Source organism: Hyperoodon ampullatus (genome assembly GCF_949752795.1).
Source record: "Hyperoodon ampullatus genome assembly, chromosome: 11".
NCBI classification, from domain to species: Eukaryota; Metazoa; Chordata; class Mammalia; order Artiodactyla; family Ziphiidae; genus Hyperoodon; species Hyperoodon ampullatus.
Genome location: NC_136924.1, coordinates 55668069 through 55691263, shown reverse-complemented (window position 1 = coordinate 55691263; position 23195 = coordinate 55668069). Strand labels below are relative to the sequence as shown.

Genomic DNA, 23195 nt, shown 5'->3' with positions numbered 1-23195 from the left:
TCCTACCTTTAAGGAGCTTTCCATCTGGTGGAGAAGCAGAAATGCACACGCGCAGCACGCGGAACACAACAAGTGATTGTACAACCTGTGACCATCCCAGGAATCAGCGAGGGCAGGTGCCCACACCAAGACCCAGGGGAAGGAATGACTTCTCATGGCACTCAACACTGCCAAGAGCAGCAAGAATGCGGTTTCACTCCATAAGCCACCCTTGCAGCTGGGAAGAAGGGTGATTCAGGGTGTTGGTGCTTGCCAAAGATTTCATGTCCCTGAGCTTCGGAGACGGTATCTGGGGAGGCAGTGTGTCCTGGGGTGAGGGGAGGGGAAGGCAGGAATGGACACCCCAGCACAGAGGGGTTGTGCAACCAGGTTACGACTGGCCAGGACAGGATGTCGGGCTCTTTGCTGTAGGGCTGGGGGGGCGGGTATGCGAAGCGGGGAGGGGAGGTAGAAAGGGCCTGTAAGGATAGCAATGAGAGGGGTAGGGGGCCAGGGACCTGCAGGGCAGTGACAGGCTTCGAAATCTGTGGGAGGCAACCACGGCTGAGGCCCAGGTATACACAGGGGTTGCACTGATACGCCAGAGCTGGCCCGGACCGCCATCCCTTGCAGCCCAGCCTGAAATCTGCCTACTGCAAGCCACCTGGGCTCTAGACCCTGCCTCTGCGGTTCTCTCTTCACCCTCGGGCGCAGGCACTGCTGCAAGCTGGGTGTGCAGGCTTGAGTGTATGGGGGATACGGGGGAGGGTCTGGGGAGAGGTGACTGGCTAGCTCTGATTCTGCCCACCTAGGAAGCCTGGGAACGCCCAACTCCTCCCCTTCACCCAGTCTAAGTGCTACCACTGAATCACTCTTGGGCTCATGGTCCCCTGCTGGGGTACATTCATTCCTCTTGCCTTGGCTTGGCCCCCAACATGTCATGTAACTTTGGGTTAGTCACTCACCCTCTTTAGCCTTTCACTTCTACGGCTGTAAAATGAGAAGTGACGCCTCTGTCCACACCATCGGCCTCCTCCCCTGGCACCTGCCCCAAACGGAGCTAGCTGGCAACCACAGCAGAACAAGATCGGGATGGGCCGCCACAGTGTGAGCCTGAAGGGAAGGAAAGGAAACAGCTGGAGCCCACATGCTCCCCTGCCTGAGGGGCAGCCCTGAAGACACTCAGGCATGGTCTTCGAATCTCTCCACTCCCACCTCAGCTTGGTGGTTGAAGACGGTGATGGGGACTCTGGAGGCAGGCAAGAACTTCCTTCCATCTCCCCCATCCCCCAGGTGCTGCTCCAGGCCTGCTCGACCCCCCTTCCCTCCTTGGCCTCGCTCTCCAGGGATGTCCTCACATACTCTGTGATTCAGCCACTGCCCACATTCTAATAATGGCCAGTGGCCGCTCAGTCCCCGGCACCCACATTGCTCGACTCCGTGAGGCCCCAGGGCTGGGCTCCTGGGCCGAAGGGGAAGTGGTGTTCCCCTAGAATCCAGTGCATGCTGCCCCCTGAGCCCCGCCTGGACCTCTTGCTGACCGCTTATGGGATTTCTCCACCTGGATGTCACACGGGCACCACAAACTCAACCTGACCCCAGCTGAGCACATCAGCACCTTCCTCCCCTCTCATAACGGCGCCATTCGCCCAGAGACTCAGCCCCCAAGCCCCCATCTCTTCTGATGTCCCTTCACCCCTTATCTATGTCCAACCTCTTCTCAAGTCCTGTCAATCCTGCCCCAGGCCGATTGCCTCTCTCCATCTTTTCTGCCCCTGGATTGTTTGTCTCACTTTAAAATTACCAAACACATATGGAGCACTTGTTATATGCCTAGTCCTGTTCTGAGTGCTTTACCAGTACTAACTCATAACCTTCATTTCACAGAAGAGGAAACTGAGGCACAGAGAAGTGAAGCATTTTACCCAGCGGCTGGACTTGAGCCCTGGCAGCCTGCTCTCAAGTCTGGGCTCTGAGCGCCCCTCACGGGACCTCTCCCAAAGTCTCCTTGCTTGTCTCTGCACCTCCAGTCTCTTCCTCATTCAGTCCCTCCCACGTGTTGCTCACAGATGCATCCTTCTGCCCTTCTCGATTAAGAAAATGCTTTAATGACAAAAATGGCTCCAGCAGTGTGGTCTTTCTGGAGCATGCCCTGCTCAAAAAACCTTGAAACCTGCCCCTTCTCCCCCAGCCCCATTTCCCTACTTCATGCTAACAAAATAAAGCCCATTCCCTGGGCTAGGGATTCAAGGATGTGACACCAACAAGCTCCCAACTCCCCTGGGGAGCCCCTCACTGTTCCTGGCTCCCCTCAGGCACCCTGTCTTCTAACCTCCCTGACGGCACCGGTTCCGGCCCCGGCACTGCACGGGGGTGAGTTCTGAATATGTGATGGATCGTTCTTCCTTGAGGAAAGACTGCAGGTCTGATTCCTCTTTGAACCACCCAGAGCATCTACTACAGTGTGTCGCACAGAGGTAGGCACGACACACGTGATGAATGAATAACAGTGGAGCCCAGCTGCTTTATGAGGGTGGAAATTAAATTAAATTTCATTAAACAACATTTGTGGAATCCCTAAGGCTAATAGCTCACTTACGCTGAGAGCTTATTATGTGCTGGTCACTGTGTGAAGCCCTTCACATATATTATCATTTAAACCTCTCTGCAACCTTGTGAAGTCAGTACTATCACTATCCCCCATTTTATACATGAGGAAACTGAGGCTCTGAGAGGGGAACTAACTTGTCTGGAGTCATACAGCCTTCAAGTGGAGAAGCTGGAATCAGAACCTGATTCTGAAGTCCACGCTCTTGATCACCAGACCTCACTGCCTCCAGAGGCCAGCAAAGTGATAGACAAACATTCCAACATCTGGGTGATGTCTGAAGACCACATAACGGGACATATAAGTGATGTCAAGGTCATAGAGTCCAACATCTGAGAAACATCACAGCACTGACAATGTCCAAATGTCTGAGGAATATAAGGATTGTATATAATGTTTCCCTTTGCTCAGCCAAACATTTACCAAACACCCACTACATCCATGCCAGGCACTATTTTAACCCAAGGGTGTAGTGCAAAAATGCATCCTCTCATATAGTTCGTGGGGGGAGAGAGAGAGAGAGAGACCAAAAAACTAAACGAAAATTATATGTCAGATATATACACTACCAAATGTAAAATAGATAGCTAGTGGGAAGCAGCCGCATAGCACAGGGAGATCAGCTCTATGCTTTGTGACCACCTAGAGGGGTGGGATAGGGAGGGTGGGAGGGAGACGCAAGAGGGAGGAGATATGGGGATATATGTATATGTATAGCTGATTCAGTCTGTTATAAAGCAGAAACTAACACACCATTGTAAAGCAATTATACTCCAATAAAGCTGTTAAAAAATAATTATATGTCAGAGGTGACAATTGCCATGGAAAAAAATAAAGCTGAGTCAGGAAAAAGGGACTGTCCAGTGAGCTGGGTGGGGTTACACTGGTGGCACTGTTACTTGTATAGGATCAGGAAGGCCCCTCCTGCCCCCAATAAGGTGAAGTCTGAGCAGAGCAGTGAAGTAAGTGGGGGAGTGAGCCATGCAGCGACGTGTAGATATCTCAGGCAGAGGACCAGCAAGTGCAAAGGCCTTGAGCTATGTTTGGCCCAGTCAAGGAACAGCCAAGAAGCCTGCGTGGCTGGAGCAGAGGGAATGGGGAGAGAAGGAGTAAGCAAGAGTCACAAACACAGGAAAATGCCAAGGCCTACATAAATTCAGGCTCTGTGCAACACTGCACGTCTGGGAAACAGCAATAGGATTCATTCATTCCACATGCCTGGCACTGTCCTCAGTCCTGCCAACACAAAAACTGCTACAGACAGGATCTCTTAGAGTCTAACGGGGAGACAGACAAACTCCACAGTGCCACGTGACAGGTGCTATGTCAGGGTGCTATGAAAGTACAGAAAAGCGCATCTAATCCACACTAGGGACCAAGGAGGCTTCCTGGAGGAGACGGCACTTGAGCTGCCAAGCAGGAGAAGGAAAATGCTCCAGAACACAGATGCGGAGAGGGAGGGGAAGGCCAGAACCTGGAATGCTAGGCAGAGCTTCAGCAGCAGTGCCAGGGCCAGGGAGCAGCTTGTGGGAGGAAGGGGTCAAGGAGAAGGGCTTGGGGAGGAAAGTGATGGGATGGGAAAGGGAGTGGGGAAGGGCTTGGGTGTGTGGGGACTGACAGAGCATCTGCACAGGGAGGCCCAGGTTTAAGCAAGTGTGTTGGAAGTTGGTGCTTATGGAGTGGGAGATACCAGGTGAGTAGAGGTGATAAAAAGACTTCAGCAATTTACCTGCTGGCCCAGGACCCTGCTGTCTCACCGGCCATTAGTTGGGTCCACCTGGGAGATGACAGGGAAGCAGAAGGTAGGGGGCCACCCCCACCTGCACCAGATCTTGGTTTCTCATCCCATCCTACAAGGTTCAGATCCTTCTTTTAGGCAGATCTCTGTGCCCTCACCCTGGGGCAGTTCCAGGAGATTCCTCAAATAATAATAACTCAAATACTCACAACCCTTTGTGGTCTTCAGTGTGCTTCCACCATCATAACCCCTGTGTCTCACAGTAAATCTAGGATGGACAGAGCTCCGCTGTTATCCTCCTTTCCATAGGAGATGCTGCAGCTCAGAGAGGTTAAGGCTTTGTCAAAGTCACACGGCCAGTGGGTGACTAAATTGGGACTCGAGCCCAGCTCTTGAGATTGCAAATCCCACGGTAACACTGCAGCAACTGCAGAAAACAAGGCCCGGTGATGGCCGAGTCCCAAGGATAAGACTGGGAAAGGGGGTGGGACAGGCTCTGGACTGGGGAGGAGACAGATACAGGGGTGGTGGAGGCTGAGAATGGAGGCAAAAAGGGAGCAGTGTAGGGGGCTGGAGAGGTTTTGAGACAGACCTAGAGGCCTCTCCAGAAATGTGCCAGCAGGGTTGAAAAAAATACAAGCTGCATTCTCCCAGCCCCATGTCTCTGTGACAAGGTAGGGAGGGGCCTCTTGCTCCCATTTCACAGGTGAGAAAAGAGAGGCAAGGAGAGGTGCCCACATGGCTTGCCCAAAGGCCCACAGGAACTTAGGGCCCAGGGGGCCTTTTAGAAGACGGTAGGGTAGACAAGATATCGGAGACTTTTGCCACTCCAGCGTGAATGATGAAATAGAGATGATGAGAGGGGAGGTGGTGATGGAGAAACCAGGGCCGCATCCAAAGAGGGAGGGGAAACAGGCAGAGGTACAACGGAGCCTGTCAGCGGCAAAGATGGTGGAGAGATAAGGCCCTGACACCCAGCTCCAGTTACAGGCAGGCAGCATCAGCTGGTCGGGTGTCATGGACTCCCGGTGCCTCCTCCCGCCCGCTTGGACCCATCCACTTGGGCAGTTCCGCAGCGCAGAGCTGCCTGGTCCCTGAGGGGTGAGGATAACAGGAAGGAGGGGGTGGAAGGAAAGAGCTCTGCGCCGCCTCCTCCTCTTCCGCTTGCAAATCCGCAGAGGCCTCCGCCGCCGCCTCCAGGCCCGCCCTGGCCCCCTCCTCCCCTCATCTCCCGCCCCCCTCCCCGCGGCTGGATGGTACGCTCCGGTCCTCCTGGCCCGGCTGCAGTGGATGTTGCTAGAACCCACGCGGAGGAAGGAAGAGACGCAGGCAGGCTGCGGTGACCCAAGCGGCCGCCCCTGCCTCAGGGACCCCTTCCCGGAGAGACGGCACCATGACACAGGGAAAGGTACCGGCATCTCCCCCACCTGCATCATCCTCCATCTGGTTCCCCCATCTCCCTGTCATCCTAAGCAAACTCTCAGGACCACTGTAAGCATCCTCCGTTGGCTCTTATGCGAAGGTCCTGCGTGGTCCTTGTTGAAGTCAGAGGCCCAAAAGGGCTGTTTCAAGGAATGGGTTGTGGCCTCTTCCTGCCCACCAGGCTCACCTCTCCTCCCATCTACATTCCACCAATTGCTTTGGCATCACAGGAGCCTTCACAGACGCCCATGTCCCCTTAAGGAGTCAGCTTAGGTGTCTGATGTGTGTGTGTGTGTGTGTGTGTGTGCGCGCGTGCACGCATCCCCAGGGTGAGCCCTGAGGGGCAGGCCCTATAGGGCACCCCCACTCTGTCCAATCCCAACCCCAACCATATTATACTCATCTTTTACACCCTCCACAGAACCCCCCGCCCCAGCAAACTCCCTGTCATTATTCCATATCTGGATACAGCCCCTGTGGTTGGGGGGTTCCTATGGCAACCCTGCTTCAGGATGTTCTAATTTTTGTTTTGGCTTTGGCCAGACATAGGACTGAATGGGATCGGATAAAACATCTCTTTTTGTTCCTGTTTTAGGCCTGGGAGGGGCTGGGGCAGAGACTTGGCTGGCCTAGGAGGGTTATGTAACATCAATAGCCTGTGGAATTATACAACCACCAGGGCCTGGGGCAAAGAAGGAGGGTCCTCTGGCCTTCTGCTTGGGGGTGCTAAGGATTGGGCAGAGAACAGAAGAAGGGCCTCCCCTCCACTCCCCTTTCTTTTCTCAGAGATGAGCCTCAGAGCCAATGGCATCTTTCCTGGGCTCTCAGACCCTCCTTTCACTGTTTTTTAAGCTCATCAGGCCTCAAAATGATGTCATTGGGTGATACCACCTCGTGCCATTTGGACAGACTTCACTTGGTAATGCTGGATGTTGGGGGTCCAGGGCCTAGGGTCAGCAGGGTGGTTGTTGGTGCGGAGGACCAATCTGGACCGGGCTGAAGTCAGAGGTGATAATCCTTTTCCCAGGCACAAGCCCTGGGTCTGGGCTCAGAGAACCTTGGTTCTGGTGGGCTGAAATGGATTCTCCCGGGCATGACCCTTCTGATCTGGGTGATGAAGGGGGCTGGGGAGTGGGAGGGATGAGCCTGGGCCCTGCTCCCACAGGCCTGGGTTCTGAGGCCCTTCCCTAAGGACGCAGGGGTGGGGTTCACCATGGGGAAAATGAAGAGCTCCCCGCTCTGCAGATTCTCTCCCTCCATTTCCCACCTCCACCTCCACCAGTCACTTTGCTGACGCTGCTTCCTGTCCTGAGGTGAATGTATTGCCCCTGCCTCCTCTGCCCCTCACCCCCAGCTTGCTCCCAGGCTTTCTGATGATGGAAAAGACCCCTCCAGTTCAGTCATCCTCAGGGCTGGATGGAAGCAGAAACCTTCCAGTGCTTGTCCATCTCTGGGCTGCCTCAGCTAGACGCTTCCCGCAAAGAAGGAACTTTGCAGCCTTCCTCAGTGGCCCTGCAGGTTTAACTCATTCTTTTTGGAACCAGACCTAAATCCCGTTTGTTTTCTGAGGTTCAGTCCTTTTGGTGACGTTTCAGTTTTCATACCATCCCCGCCTCCCCAATCTTCCCTTCCCTGGCGGCATCATTCGGGCCCTCCCAGCCCCTATCTTCTCACCAAAGCTAAATTTGCACATTTTAGCTTTGCACATTTTAGCTTTGCACATTTTAACCGGGGCCATATCTGAGTGTAAATAGACTTGAATTTTCAACCTGCCATGGGATATTTCCCACTGGGCCTCGGTTTCCTCATCTGTAAGATGAAGGAAGGGGCTGAATGACGAGGTGCTTTCCCTTCCATCAGTGACGGTCAGATTCTGTTCTGGTTTGAGGGAGAGGCTGAGGTTCCAATAGCATGAGGTCAAAATGGACTCTTAGCCAGGGGCCTTGACCCTCTGCTCCCCTGCAGCCCCCATTCCTCTTCCTCTTTTTTTTTTTTTTCCTTTGCGCTGCCCACAGCGTGCGGGATCTTAGTTCCCTGACCAGGGATTGAACCCATGCCCCCTGCAGTAGAAGCATGGAGTCTTCACCACTGGACTGCCAGGGAAGTCCCCCTCTTCCTCTTTTTTCCCTCTCCTCTCCCCTTTCTGTTTCCCTGCTCTCCCATCCCCACCCTCCTTGGTCATCTCCAGCCCAGCAGAAGGAGGCCAGCCCCAGTGGACAGTGCCTGGGCTCTGCAGCCCGGTGGGCCATGTGTGGCTCTGAGTCATTCTTCCTCTCTGATCCTCAGTCCCTTCATTTAAAAACAGGGATCAAGGGCTTCCCTGGTGGCGCAGTGGTTGAGAGTCCGCCTGCCGATGCAGGGGACACGGGTTCGTGCCCCGGTCCGGGAAGATCCCACATGCCGCGGAGCGGTTGGGCCCGTGAGCCATGGCCGCTGGGCCTGCGCGTCCGGAGCCTGTGCTCCGCAACGGGAGAGGCCACAACAGTGAGAGGCCCGCGTACCGCAAAAAATAAAAAATAAAAATAAATAAAAAATAAAAACAGGGATCAAAATACAACGAGCAAAGTAGCAGGGAGATTCGATGAGAGGACCTTTCATTCAGTAATACTTTTAAGGGCCTACTACTCTGTGCCAGGCCCTTCCCTGGACCCCAGGGAAACGGTGGAACCATATAGCGCCAGTCCCTGCCCCGGGGACAGTGACCACCAATGGTGGGCTCTCCTAAGAATTTTCTCCTTCCTCAGTTCTTATCCCAGCTCCAGTGTGTGCCCCTGGCCAGCCCTGACACCCCTGGAGCTCAGTTCTCCCATCTGTAAAATACGGAGATTCTTTTTTTTCCAGATTTATTGGGGTGTAATTGACAAATAGAAATTGCATGTATCTAAGGTGTGCGATATTTTGATATACATATAACTTGCGGAATGATTACCACAATCAAGCTAGTTAACACATCCATCACTTCACATAGTTACCTTCTGTGTGTGTGTGTGTGTGTGTGTGTGTGTCAAGAACACTTATGATCTACCCTCTCAGCAAATTTCAAGTACACAATACAGTATTGTTAACTATAGTCACCAGGCTGTAATTAGATCTCCAGAACTTTTTCATCGTGCATAACTGAAACTTTGTGCCCTTTGACCAGTATCTCCCCATTCCCCCCACCCCCCAGACCCTGCCAACCACCATTCTACTCTGTGCTTCTATGAGTTCGACAATTTTAGATTCCACATATAAGTGAGATCCTGCAGTTTTTGTCTTTCTGTGTCTGGCTTATTTCACTTAGCGTGATGTCCTCCAGATTCATCCATGTTGTTGCAAATGACAGGAATTCCTTCTTTTTTAAGGCTGAATAATATTCCATTGTATATATACCCCACATAAAATAGGGAGGTTCTTGTCTGCACCACTGCCGTTCCTAGTGCAGGTGAGAAAGTACCCATGGAAGTTCCAGAAATCGAGGGGCTGGGGAAGAGGACTTAGAAGGAGCCCTCTCCCTGGTGACTGTCTCTCTCTGCCTCTACTCCACAGCTCTCTGTGGCTAACAAGGCCCCCGGGACAGAGGGGCAGCAGCAGGCGAATGGTGAGAAGAAGGAGGCTCCAGCGGTGCCTTCGGCCCCACCCTCCTATGAGGAGGCCACCTCTGGGGAGGGGCTGAAGGCAGGAGTTTTCCCGCCAGCCCCCTCGGCTGTGCCTCTCCACCCCAGCTGGGCCTATGTGGACCCTAGTAAGTCTCTCAGCTCCCGGAGGCTGGAGCATCAGAGGGAATGGTGGGCCCAGATGGAAAACCTGCGTAGGAAGAAGTTGCCCAGAAATAGATGCACTGTGTGGTTGTTGTATGAGGCTCTGATGGCAAAGGTTTGGGATTTGGAGGGCTGTTCTGAGGGTAGGTCAAGGAGAACTCCATGAAGAAGGAGGGACACAGTTTCTGCAGTCATAGTTCTCTTGGATGGGGAAGAGGGGCATTTTCAAGTCACCAAGCTAGGGCGAAAAGAGGGGACAGATGGGGGAGAAAAACCAGGGGCTGTTCTAGAAGAAAGGGATGCAGAGAGGGAGTGAGAGAGGTCAGCGTGGACACAGGAAGGAGCAGTACGAGGCTGCAGCTAACTGTGGCCTCAGCTGGGGCTGGCTTGCTGTGAGCGTGAGTGCAGTTTGCTGACATGCTGGCTGATCTGCAACCTGTCCCCATGGAGGCCCCAGGGTTGTTTAGTGGGGGGGCTGAGGATCCACTTCACCCATCACTCTCCTTGTCTCTCTAGCCTCCCCCAGGCCTTAACTGGGGGCGGGAGAGCACGATGTGGGGAAGGTGTGTGGATGCCAGCCTTAGCGTCCCTCACGGCCAGGCACAATTCCTAGGCCGACCCACCCGGGCTGATGCCAGCTCCTTGCAGACTAAGAATCGGGCTGGTAGGGGGCCCTCTGTTCAGTGTGGAAGCCTGTGGGAGCTTTGCCTCAGGGCTGGGAACGTGTACAGCTCCCGCAAGCTGCAAGGAAGTCTTCCTCAGCCCCGCCGACCCCCTCCCCCACCTTGTCACCCCACCCCCACCCACAGCAGAATTCTAGAAGAGATCCTGGGGACAATGCCTCAGTCTTTACTCACGAGGAGTGGCCACCATGGTCCACACCTCCCACTACAAAGCCCCTCTGCCCGGACCCAAGCGGACCCACCCCATCGTGATCTACTGGAGGACCCCTGAAGGTCTGGTGTTCATGGGAGCCCTTCCTCCTGCCCCTGACACCCACAGGACTGCTTTTTCTCTCCTTTTCTCCCCTTCTGTGGCCTGGCCATTTGGGCTTTGGTGGGGGACGTGGACAGAACATGAAGGAGTGAAGGATACGAGGTTTAGGGTCTCCAAGCCCCAGGTTGGCAGTGGGTCCACCTCCCTCCCCCTTCCTCATTTCTCATATCCTGGTTGCCAGGACTGGCTGCCTTAAGGAATGTTTTCCAATGAACTGTCAGGGCAGAGGAAGGCAGCTCATTTCAGTCAGCATGTGACAAACATTTACTAAGTGTGCACTAGGCACCGTGTCTGGCACTGAGCTAATTTCTGGGGATGCATTGATTTGCAAGCCCTTCCCTCACAGAGCTGACAGTGTAGACAAGTAAATGGATGATTACCACATGGTGAAAGGCAGTGATGGAGGCCTTGGCAGTTCAACTAACCCGCCTGACAGTCAGGGAAGACTTCCTGAAGGAAGGGGTATCCACGAGGGGAGTCCTGAGGATGGCATGTATTAGCTTGGTGAAGAGGTGGGAAAATGAGTGTCCAAGGCTGAAAGAAAGAATGTGCAGGGGCCCAGAGGCAAGAGAGCACATTGCTGAAAAAAATATAGTCAGGCTGGAGATAAGTAGAAGGGAGTAGTGTGCAGTGGGGCTGGAGGACTCATGGGACGCTGAGGAGGCTTTGTTAAGGAACTTGAACTTGAGTAAAAGGCAGTGAGGAGCCATCAAAGAGTTTGAAGCAGGACAGTTGCCGAGGTCAGATTTGAAAGGCCAGGACAGGCTCTTGCTGTGGAGGGGAAGGTCATGGAGAACTGGCAGGGATGGTGGAGAGCAGAGTGGACACACCTGAGGCCTTAGGAATGACCCAGGCGAGGGATGAAAGAGAGAGGGTGGTGTCGTCAGCATCAGGCACAGAGCTTTCACTTTTATCTCGTTTCATCCCCATGAGGTGGGTATCACCAACCCATATCACAGAAGACACAAAGAAGGCTGGTGACTTGCTTAAGGTCTCACAGCTAGTCAGTCTTGGGGAGGGATCCGCGTGTTTGCTTACAGAGCCCATGCTCTTCCGAAAGCCTGAGTTCTGGGACCAGGCCCCCAAACTTCACCCACACCCACACGCCACTTCTTGCCCTTGTCCTGGCTCTGTTTCCCCTCCAGCCTCCCCCCAGCTCTGGTTCTCAGCTGGAGCACCAGCAGGTCCACCCCACCTACGAGTCCCCAGTTCCCACCCCCGGGGCCTCAGAGCAAGCCAGGGTAGGACCTTTGACTCTGGGATGTGTGAGGTGGCCCCGGGGGAGTGGCTGTCCTTCTCTGATTCTCAGCCACAAGGGAGGCAGAATGTCCAGGAAGGGGGTTGGGGGGCACAAGAGGGAAGGGCCACATTTGTATGGCAGAGCTTGGGCCCCAGGGAGCCCCTGCTTGGGGTGGGAAGGGGAGATGACAGGTCCTTCTCAGACTCAGAACAGGAAAGGTGAGGGGCAACCTGGGAGAGATCTGGGATCTCTGTGGGATGGGATGGGGTGGGGCAGGAGGAGGTCGGAGAATGGGGCTGGAGAGAAGGGCGTTGCCTGGTCCAGAAAGCCAGTCTGACAAAAGGTAGCTCTGAGCCGTTGGGGGTGGTGTTTATGTGTGTGGGAGCGCTCATGGCCCTCCCCCTGCCCACCCAGGCAGCAGCTCTAGCTATGAGAGTGGTTTCCCCACCGGAGACCATGAGCTCTTCACCACCTTCAGTTGGGACGACCAGAACGTCCGCAGAGTCTTCATCAGAAAGGTAACTGCCTCCCCCAACTCTCCCAGACTGGGAAGCTGGGTGGGGGGAGCCTCTCGAGAAGCCGCTGGCCCAGTCTCCTGCCCAGAGGCCATCCCTCTCCCCATCCTTGTGATGCCAGCTGACGGCACCTACTGGGAAGTTGGGGTGCCCACTGCCCCCTGCTATGGCTGAACACGTGGTCTCTTCTCTCCAGATCCCATGGGTGTGGGCTCTGGAGCGTCTTTGCTGTCCTTTCGCCTTGTCCTGGATTCATTCCGATGCCCCCTAAGAAGGAGGGTGGAAGGCCCAGGATGCGGGTCTGCAGGGTAGATCGAGTCGCCAGGAAGTTGGGGTCTCCCTGAGCCTTGCTGGGGGCCTGAGCCTCTCTGGCCCCCAACAGGGCCCTCCAAGCTGAGTGGAACCCCCTCCCACCCCCAGGTCTATACCATTCTGCTGATCCAGCTGCTGGTGACCTTGGGTGTTGTGGCTCTCTTTACCTTCTGGTGAGTTGGCTGTGTGGACCAGCACGTTCCACGGGTGGTGGCGCCAGGTCTCGGCCTGGGGAGGAGGGTCCAGAGTCAGACTGTTCTTAGAACCGTCCGCCTGAAGATGTTGGTGCAGGGCAGCGGCCCACCTCATGCTGGGAAGAACCTTAGACCGTGCACAGGGAGGGGTCCTCCGTCCAGCAGGGGGTGGTCCCATGCTTTCTGGGCCTGCAGGTGTCTGTGAAGCAGTCGTTCCTCTCAGATGCAGCAGCCCTACACCTGGGCGCATCCAAGTCTCAGCCTGAGACTGGGAGACTGTGGCTGGAGCTCCCTCCCCCACCAGGGGTGTGGTCTCTCCTTTCTTCCTCTCGAGTTGAGTCCTGTGAACTGGCAGGGGTGGGGCGGGGGGTGGGCAGGTGCAGCTGTTGAACCAGAAATGGAGACAGAGGGTAAATTCTGATTCTCTCTCCCTCCCTTCTCTGCAGTGACCCCGTTAAGGACTATGTCCAGGCCAACCCAGGCTGGTACTGGGCATCCTAGTAAGTATACCTAGACCCCTTCCCAGAACACCCTCCGCAGCCAAGGTGGGAAATCGCCGCTGACAGAATCCCAGCCCATGACCTCTCCCCATCCCGTAGGAACTGCCTCACAAGAGCATGGCCAGAAGGGGCCTTCTGGGGTGTTTAGAGCTGAGGGGGAGAGGAGGAGATGGGTGTTGGTTCTGGTGCCTGCCCAAGGAGGGAAGGGTGGAACTGGGGTCATGGCTAGGGAGACCCAGACCTTGGCCTGGAGGAGAAGGGGGGCTGGGCCACCTTGGCCCACACTAATGATAATGTTGCTACTCAATATTAACATATAGTTATTAATGCTTGTGAATTATTAATCATAAGAGCTACCACTTACAAAGTGCCTAGTAAGGGCTGGGCATCGTTCTACGTGCATGATGTGCAGCGTTGCATTCACTCCTCAGAAAACTAAGTCTCAGAGAGGTTGAGTAATTTGCCCAAGGTCACCCAGGTAGGCAGTGGTAGACCTGGGATTCAAACCCAAGATTCAGGTTGAGGCTTGTACTCTTAATCCCTCTGTTTGGCAGACTCCCTTCCCCTCGAGCAGCTGGTTCCTGCTTGTATACTCTACTCTTTAAGGAGCACGGCAGGTAACTTGAGAGGTTATTCTGACCCTCCTATGTGGGCAATTAAGGAGTCATTCTGGATACTTCCAGGCCAGACCACCCTGTTCAAAGCAGAACTACTGTCAGCAAAGTCTCCTTCAGCACCCTCTGTGAGCCCAGGCCAGAACTGGAGCTGGCGGGGAGGAGGCCTCTGCAGGGGAAGGTGGTGGGCATACAAGGCAGCCTATGAAAGAGCAGCGTTCAGAGGAGGGGGAGCCCTCAGTCCATGTCAGTGGGTGCGCCTCAAAGGATGAGCCAAGAGGCCTGGGGACTGGGGTGACTTAAGCAAAAGCATGGGAGTGGGAGCGCACGTGGTACATTGGGTAAATTAGGGACCAGGCTGGCGGAGCACTGCAAGGCTCCGTGAGGGGAATCGGGACATCCCAGAGAGCAGTGAGGCCTTCTGGGGTGGAGGCTCTGAATGTCCACCCAAGGAGCTTGCACACTACAGCTGTCCCAGGCCTGTTCCTGGATGGGGATCTGGTGGGAACGTAGGCTCAGCCCAGAGCCTCCTGGACCACCCGAGCCTAGAACAGTCCCAGAGTGGGCCTCCAGTTAACAGAAGCCAGCCAAAGGCCGACAGAAAGGAGACATCCTGGCCTCTGGGGCTCCCCAGAGGAGCGGAGGAGTGGAGGAGAAGCTCAGCCAAGTTGGGGGTCCCAGGGGAGGAGACATTCATACCCAGAGCCTTTCTTAGGGCACAGGACAGAGGGCCTGTCTGCAGACCAGGCAGGGAGGCGGGCGTCTTGGGGGACGGGGGGCACTGTAGGCTAAAGCTGATGAGACCCCAGGGACCGCCACCCCGGCCAGCCCCCGTGGCGGGTTGGCATGGCTCCCGGCACGTCAGCACCGCCTGGCAGCCTCTGCGCCCTGCCACCTCGGGAATGCGGTCCCCAGGCCCCTCGTCAGGCCTCCTGCGGGAGGGTCTTTGGGACTCTGTGCCCTAAGCAGATGGTGGCAGAGGGACAGTCCAAGAATAAGCAGGCTCTAGAATTGAGGGCAGAGTCCACCCCACTGAGGATGGTGTGAGAATTTGACCTCTGAATGGTGAGAGGTCCTTCCTCCTCAACAGCTCCAGGCAGAAAACAGATGCTGTCCCAGACTCAGGGGTGGGTGGGTGTGGAGAGAAGTCAGAAGTGGGCGTGGACCGTGTGCTTTCCATGGAGCGTCGCAAAGCCTTAAAGGTGCTTGGGAATTCACCACCAAGACGCTGCCCTGTTCTCTAGAAAGGCAGCCTGTTGCTCTGCCCCCTCCCCACGTCGCTATCCAGTCCTGAGTCTGCCTCTGGGTCTGAGACCTAGCAGGTCTGACACCTAGTGGGTCTCACGTCCTCCAAATACCAAGCCCTTAATAGCAGTAAGAATAAAACAGGTCTTTTTCTATGTATGAAGCACTGTGCCATGTGATTTGCAGATATTCTTCATTTGATCCTTAACAACAGCCCTACGAGGCAGATACTGTTATTATCCCCATTTTATATATGAGAAAGTTGAGGCTCAGAGGGAAGATGTTGCTTCCTAAGCAGCAGAGCCAGGATTGAACCCTGTCTTTCTGATTGAGAAGCTCGTGCACTTCCCCTCCATGCTCTGCTGCCTCCTGGAGCATCATAAGTTGGGGGAGGACACTGGGTTTGGACCCTGGCCTCCACCTGAGCCTCGTGCCTCGGTCTTGACATTCTGTAAACAGACCACGGCTCTAGCTCAGGCCCTGGGGCCCAGGCTCTGACAAGCAAGTCTGTCTTTCACTTCTTCTGTGACTTATTCTTCGCTCCCTGGGATGGCAGCCTTCCAGCACCACCCCCCTCCCCCAGCCCACGCTTTCTCCAGGCCCCAATCATCTCCCTCAGTGGGCTCTTGCCTTATGAGCCTTGGCAGCGGGAACTGCGGGCCTCCCTACCGTGCGGGGGAGGAGTAAGGGCTGTGGGGTGGAGGTGGGGGGACCGGACAGAGAAGGAAAAGTGTGAGACCAGACTTGGGGGAGGTGGGTCCGAGCCTCTCCAGGAAGCTGTCAGTTAGCCAGGTTCTAGTTATAATAATAACAGCTCCCATCTTCAGGTCCCTACCCAGTGCCAGGCTCTGTGCTCAAGGCTGGACTGCACGCTCTCGTTCAGTCCTCGCTACAGCCCAGTGAGTTGGTACCAGTATTCCCGTTTTACAAAGCAGGAAGCTGGAGCTCTGCAGTTAAGTAGCTGTTCAAGGTCACACAATAGTGGTGGCAGAGCTGGGATGTGAAATGTGAGGGTCAGGCTCCCAAACTGCCCCACACGCTCCAGGTCATCCGTCCCTCTGCCCTTCCTCCCAACCGCTCGTCTTGAGGGTTGAGGAGCTCTGGACCAGAGAGACAAGGAGGCTGGGCCCTGCCCTCAGGAAGCTTCCAGTCTGGCCAGGGAGACAGGCCCCACACCCAGGATACACATAGACAAGGGTATTATTATTATCGTTATTGTTGTCGAAGTGACTGGTGACTCAAGGGAGACCGAAAGAGAGCAGATGCTGGGGTATTTCTTAACAACTGGGGCAGGACGACTGCACTGTTCCTCATGGAGCAGGATGGCCTGCAGCCCTGGCCCTGGCACTGAGAACCCCTCCATCACTGTGACAGCAGTGATGCATCATTGAGAACCACTGAAGAATAGTAGAGGGTGAAGATGGAGGGCTCCTATTTACCAAATCCAATAGGCTTGTCTCAACCCCTACATTCCCTGTGCTTTCACATTTCATCCAGAAATATTTAAAGATCGCCTAACCCGTGCCAGGCCCTGGGTTGGACGATAGGTTGTTCCAGATGCTACATCTGGGTGGGGATCAGATGAGCAGACCCATGGGGTGTGGGGTGCAGGCTTTGGTTGAGTTATGCCCGTGGTGCACAGAGGAAGCCCCTCCAACCTCAGCCCCAGGCATCCTCGCCAGTCGGTCCTTTCCAGCAGGGGCAGAGAGTGGTGGGCACACTGTGAGGGGTGCAGAGGGCAATGAGAGGGTAGATGGAGGGGCGGAGTGCGGTGCGGGATGGGCTGGAGAGGTAGGCGGGGGCGGATCACGCAGGGCATCACCAGCTCTTTGGAATTTTAAACAGGAGAGTCACATGATGGGATCTGCCTGTAGCTTGGAGAGTGGAAGGCAGGGCTGGAGGCAGAAGGACCAGATAGACAGAGATAACCCGACCTAAAAGGGTGGTCGTGGGGATGGAGAGAAGGGGACAGATTGGAGAACTGCCTGGGTAGAGGATCAGCAGGTCCAAGTGATTAGCTGGGCATGGCAGGGTGAGAGTCAAGGCTGACTGAGGTCGCTGGTTGGGTGACTCGAAGGCTGCATGACATCCTCTGCAATAGGGGATGCAGGAGAAGGAGCAAGGAAGAGGGCAGGTTCGGCTCTAACCTGCTGCATTTGGCATGTTTCTGAACAGCTGTGTTTGCCCAGTAGGCAGCTGGTTATTCAGGTCTGAGGTTGAGAAGGAAATTCTAGATCAGAAATATGGTGTGTGAGTCATGAGCATCTGCCCGATAAAGGGAGTCCTAGGAATGAGGGAACCCACCCAAGAGGATCATGAAGGGAGACAGTCTGATGGGAGAGACGCTGTGCTGAAGGAGATGGAGAAGGAGTGACCAGGGAGGTAGGAGGGGACCCAAGGCTGTGTCATTGTGGAACCAGGGAAACAACGAGAGAGATCAGATGTCAGCATGTCCAGGTCAGATAAGGATGGACAAGTGTCAGTTGGACTCAACAAGGTCATAGTGACGTGGCAAAGCCAGCTCTCGTTAAGTGGGACAGGGGCTGGTTTGTTAAGATGAGGAGTAATTGTGAGATGGAGAAGCTGCTGTGAGTGGAGACAACTTTTTCAAGAAGCTTGGCTGTGAGGGTGGATAAAGTGGCAGTAGCTGGAGCCGGGAAACATGTTGGTTAAAGATGGAGAACAGCTGAGGAGGTTTGTGAGGGACAAGATGTAGCAGTCGATGGCAGGGCAGTTAAGGGTGTAGGACCCAGAGGCTTGGGGGGATTCACCTGGGACGGGAGGAAGGACAGGAGGAAGGACACATAGATGCATGACGCGATGTTTGCAGGCGGCAGGCAGGGAGCCAGTGGAGCCCCCCGCCCTCATCTCGAATCTTTCTGGGACACATCAGGCCAGACCAAGCAGGAGAGTGAGGCAGCCTGGGAGGTGTGCAGATGAAGGAGGATGGTTGGCATTGTTGCTGTAGGGGATGGGTGAGAGAACCGAGGAGGGAGATGGGGAAGGATGACAGGTGCCATGTGTTGAGGGCACTCTGAGAGCTGGAGACCGTGCGTTGGTGTTAGCACCAATCTAGGTAGACATGAGCATGCCCCACCCTTGGGTCTTCAGCCCTCATGTCCCACCACCTGGACTGGCCTCCACCTCCACTGCTCTCCAGAAAATCCTTAATCCTCAACCCCTGTCTCTGGGTTCCACCTGAGCTTCCTGCCAGTCTCCCAATGGATATGGCCACCTGATCCAGAAATTCATGCCACAGGTACTTCTCACTGTGCCAGGTGCTGGCAGGACAGACAAGATCATTGTAGGTAGTGACAGGGCCAGGGAAAGGCCTAAAGGAGGCAGTGCGGGGTAGTGGTTAAAGCTAGGACTCTGGAGGAGAATGCCTGTGTTCTAACCCTGCCTCTGCCATGTGGTAGCTGTATGACCTTGGACAACTCACCTGGCCTCACTGTGCCTCAGTTATAAAGTGAAGAACGTGCTTCATAGAGAAGATATGAGGATTATATTAGCTAATACTCATAAAGCATGTAGCTCTCTGCCTGGCATATAGAGAACACGGTATATGAGCTTTTCAAAATATATATAAGTAATAAGATATTGTCTGGGGGGGAACCACTTTGCATTGGGTGGTTAGCTATCACATGGCACCCAAGATTCAGTATTTCTAGAAGCAGGCTCATCTTATTCCCCTTCCTTTCTTTCGGAATTATACCATCACCCTGCCCATCGCAAGGTTCTAAGATGATCGTGCGCTTAACCAACCCCTGCCCCTGGCCCATGGCACCCTGCTTGGTGCCCTGTGGGCAGGGGTGGCAGAGAGTGGAACGAGCAGGGGACTGGGTGGAGGGCCTTCAGGGACGGCCAGCTCTCCCATCCATCTGTCTCTCACAGCGCTGTCTTCTTTGCGACCTACCTGACCCTGGCCTGCTGTTCTGGACCCAGGTATGATGATGGCTTGAGGAGCAACATGGCTTGTGGGAACATGAGCAGGACCTTGGAAGTTCTGGCCCCAGTCCTGCTTGCTGCCAGTGCACCCCTAAGAGGGCCCCATCCTTCTCTGGGCTCCATCAAGCAGGCCTGCCCCTCCCTCCTTTACTTGGCACCTCAGAGGTGGGGGGAGGGTGAAGGCACAGATGGGGGCACATGGGGATGTGGCTGAAGGAAGAAGCTCCGAGGAGTGGGGCTGAGTTTGTCAGAGAGCCCTCGAACAGCATGACCCAGCCTGTGCTGCAGGCACCGCCCCCCCTCCTCTGAACTCAGTGGCTTGCCTTACAGGAGGCATTTCCCCTGGAACCTGATCCTCCTGACCATCTTTGTAAGTGATGTGGGAGTGTCTGGGGACAGATGCTGAGTGGGGATGGAGGGAAGAGGGTTGAAGGGTGAGCTTCGAGGGCTAGGAGTTGGAGATAGCCGATGGGAGGTCACTGGGGGAGGCAGGGGCATTTTCGCCCCACTTCTGCAAAGACACCCCACCCTCTCTTTCCAAATGGCCTTTCTCTCCCCACTCCATCCACTCTCTCTTTCCATTGTGATTTTGTTTTTAAGAGGTTTGTATGGGGACTCCTAGAGCTATGGATAACAAGAGCCGGGGGGGAGGGTGTGAATCTTAGAAAGGGGGACGGGCAGGGCTGCAGAAAAAAGAAAGGGACAGCTGGGACCTCCTTCACCGGGAGAAATCCTGGAGGTAAATGTGTGTGTGGGCAAAGCAGACTCAGAGTTGAGGGGTACGCACAAGGGGTGGAGACCCAGGCTGGCCCTTGAAGGTGTCTGGGCCCCCAGCATTCCCTCATCCTGCTTCTCCTTTCAGACCCTGTCCATGGCCTACCTCACTGGGATGTTGTCCAGGTAAAGGGCCCAGGTAGACGGGGGCTGGCCACACCCCGAGGGGAGCTGCCCCAAGCACAGTCCTTCCGGGGAGCGTTTGGACGGGGGGTGGGCATCCAGGCAGGCAGGAGACGTTGGCTTAGAGCGCGCTCCTCCCGCACTCGGCCTCCAGGACCTGGCCAGGCTGGTGGGTGGGGGTGGGAGACGGAGGAGAGCAAGGTGACACCTCTCAAGCTGCAGCTGAAAAGACCCCAGATTCATGATCACACAGTTCCCTGTAAGCCACCTCCAGACACCAGCACAAACCCCTCCCCACCCCCATTTCCACCTCTTCAAGATCCTTCTAACAGGATTTTGAGTGTGAGCATGTTGGGGAGGGTGGGTCCCAGTAGAAAGGATGAGGAGGCAGAGAGAAGGGGGATCCTGGGAAAGGGGAGAGGCTGGGGGCCAGAAGTCGTGGGATCAGGTCCTGGCAGAAGGGGAGGACCTGGGAGGAGGGCAAGGGGAGACCAGAAGCCCTGCCCTGAAGCTGACCTCCTGGCCTGCGCATCCTGCAGCTACTACAACACCACATCTGTGCTGCTGTGCCTGGGCATCACGGCCCTCGTCTGCCTCTCGGTCACCGTCTTTAGCTTCCAGACCAAGGTCAGCCCTGGGGCCTTCGGGCTGAGGAAGGTTGGCGGGGGGCGGTGGGGGGTGCTCCAAGCTTGGATTCCCCAGCTTGGGGAGGTAAAAGGCATGAGTAGTGCCTGGGGAGGCCACCTGGGATGGGAGCGGGAGGAACACGGGGTTCTGGGGTGAGCACAGGAAGGTGGCCTGCTGCCGAGGCCTCGGCCTTCTGGCCAGCACACTGCGCAGCCAGGGCCCCCAGGAATGCCAAGCCGCTCCGTGCAGGCCTGAGGGGCCCGGCAGCTGACGCCCATCCCATCCCTGCAGTTTGACTTCACGTCCTGCCAGGGCGTGCTCTTCGTGCTCCTCATGACTCTCTTCTTCAGTGGACTCATCCTGGCCATCCTCCTGCCCTTCCAATATGTGAGTCTCCAGTTGTCCCAGCCAGCCCCGTGGGGATGGAGGGGGTGGGACTGCTGGCCCGAGGGCGCTGTTTCCTCCTGCACCCTCCAGGGAAGGCCGGGAGCCAAGGGCTCACAGCCTGCCATCCTGTCCTGCCCCTCCTGGCACCTGCCCTTGGCTGGTTGGCAGTGTAAGCAAACAACAAAGCCAGGCTTTTCTTGACAGGTCTGGGCACCTGCCCACTCCACAAGCCACATCCGCTTCACCTTTCCCATCTTCTCCACTAGGGGGGAGGTGAGGCTGAGGGGGAGGGCTCAGATCATTTAAACCCTAGGCCAGGGAGGGGGCTCCGGAGCTCCATGGGGCCACCAGGCCCAGAGGGGACTCTTGGGGGATAAGTCAAGTCCAGAGAGGCAGGATCTGGCTGTCCAGGCAGGCGGGAAATGGGACAGTGGGGCTCCGAGCATACCCCTGCCCCATGAGGGTGTCCATGGGGAGAGCTGAATCTCAGCTCTTTAAGAAGTGTCCGGCCTGCCTGGGAAATCCCACTAAGACTGCTCAGGGCTCCGTGACCCATTCCAGGCACTCAGGCTGCTGCAGGTGCAGAAGGGGCAGACCGAGGGCATCACAGGAGGGGGTTTGAACCCTGGGAACCCAAGAGAGCAGCTGTTGGACCCGTGCTGAGGGCTCAGGGCTTGTACCTGCCGCGGGCTCCTCTTAGCTACCTCTAGTATGGGGGTCCCCCACTGCCCCTTTTCTGCCAGGCTGAGAGAGGATTCCTCACTCCCCGTCCCTACCCCATCCTGCCCAGCCCCAGGTTATTGCCTCCCAGTCCAGAACGTCAGGATTGGTTCTGGCATTTCCTTGGCTCTTCCCAGGATCCTGTTGACGAAGGGAGGAGCCGGAGCTGGCCTGGGGGCCCTCTGTATATCTAGGATGGGGGGGGCGGGGTACAGGAGGGGCCCCAGAGCTTCAAAGAACCCTTTATTGACCCGGGTCAGGCTGATGGAATGCCTATGTTTCCAGGAATCTTCTGGGGGAAGGCTCTTCAGAGGGCACGGCTGGTTTGGCACCTCTTGCAAGGTTTCCGCACTCAGCTGGGTGCCCCTGAGGCCTGGGGGGAGCAGAGGTTGGGAAGGGGTGCTGTTCCAGCCTCTGCAGGCAATCCCATCAAGCACAGCTGGCAGGGATGCCAGATGCCCCCCCAACCCCTGGGCCTAAGCCTTTGTCCCCTTCTACCTGAGCCCCTTTACCCACACAGGCAGAGCCAGGAAGCTCCCGACATGGGGACAGACAGCCCAGGGATGAGTCCACACTGAGAGAAGGGCGCAGCCTCAGGCCAGACCCAGGCTGGGAGGATGGCAGGGACCCCATAGGATGAGTCACTCTGGGCCAGCCTGAGCCTGGGGCTGTGTGTGGAGGAAAGAAGTGCTGGCCCATCTGGACCTCCCCTGCCAGCCCTCCAGGATCACTGTTATCCTGGGGCTCCCCCACCCACCGTGAGCACCCAGGGGATTAAGGACCTCTCAGTCTGGGGCTGGGTTTGGGGGGGTGAGAGAGGGCCCCCACTGGGGAGGTCTGTGCCACACCCTCCATTCTCAGACTGATCCCTTCTCCCTGCCCCTCTGCCACACTGCCCATCTCGCCATCCTTGAGCCCATTTTTTTGTCTGCCCTGCAGGTGCCCTGGCTCCATGCAGTGTATGCCGTGCTGGGGGCAGGCGTGTTTACGTTGGTGAGTGTGGCCTCCTGGGGGCCCTGCCTTCTCAGCCTCCCACCATCTCCTCAGGCCCCTCCACCATCCCTATCTTCCTCATAGTCCTCTTCTCTGAACCCTTGTGAAGTACCAGTGGGCGCAGAGGGGCTCAGTGCTGCTCAGCTCTCTAAGACAGACCAGCTGACCTGGGCAGAGGGTCAAGGAAGGTTGTAACAACAGGATTGACACTTTAGACAGAGCTGGGAAGAGGTACCCCTGGCTCCTGGGGAGGTTCAGTGCTGCTTGTGGGGGTGGGAGAGTGAGGGTGTCCCAGCCGCATGGACTAAGTTAGTCCTTGCTCTGCTGGGAGTAATCTGGGAAGGCTTCTTGGAGCAAGGGAGATTCCAGGTACCCTGTGACAGATGCACTTAGATGGAGCTTGTCCTTGGCTGTCCTCACCAAACTGAGAGAGTTAATGATGATGATTATGGTTATGATAACAATGATAGCTGGTATTTATTGAGCACTTGCTTCTCCCACAGCAAGCTCTGCACATATA

The 23195-nt window shown here is 55.8% G+C and overlaps 1 protein-coding gene across 1 annotated transcript in view; it reads left to right on the top strand.

The window, feature by feature from the left end:
* FAIM2 (Fas apoptotic inhibitory molecule 2) overlaps window positions 1-23195 on the top strand; it is a gene marked incomplete at its 5' end in the record, with an annotated part of 52583 nt that overhangs the window by 17049 nt on the left and 12339 nt on the right. Inside the window, 11 exons of the mRNA XM_079714928.1 lie at window positions 5504-5581; window positions 9276-9471; window positions 12138-12241; window positions 12659-12723; window positions 13191-13244; window positions 18998-19048; window positions 19382-19421; window positions 19914-19951; window positions 20488-20575; window positions 20867-20962; window positions 22622-22675. Of these exons, the coding sequence (XP_079571054.1) occupies window positions 5504-5581; window positions 9276-9471; window positions 12138-12241; window positions 12659-12723; window positions 13191-13244; window positions 18998-19048; window positions 19382-19421; window positions 19914-19951; window positions 20488-20575; window positions 20867-20962; window positions 22622-22675 (864 nt within the window). The remainder of the gene's footprint in view (window positions 1-5503; window positions 5582-9275; window positions 9472-12137; window positions 12242-12658; window positions 12724-13190; window positions 13245-18997; window positions 19049-19381; window positions 19422-19913; window positions 19952-20487; window positions 20576-20866; window positions 20963-22621; window positions 22676-23195) is intronic.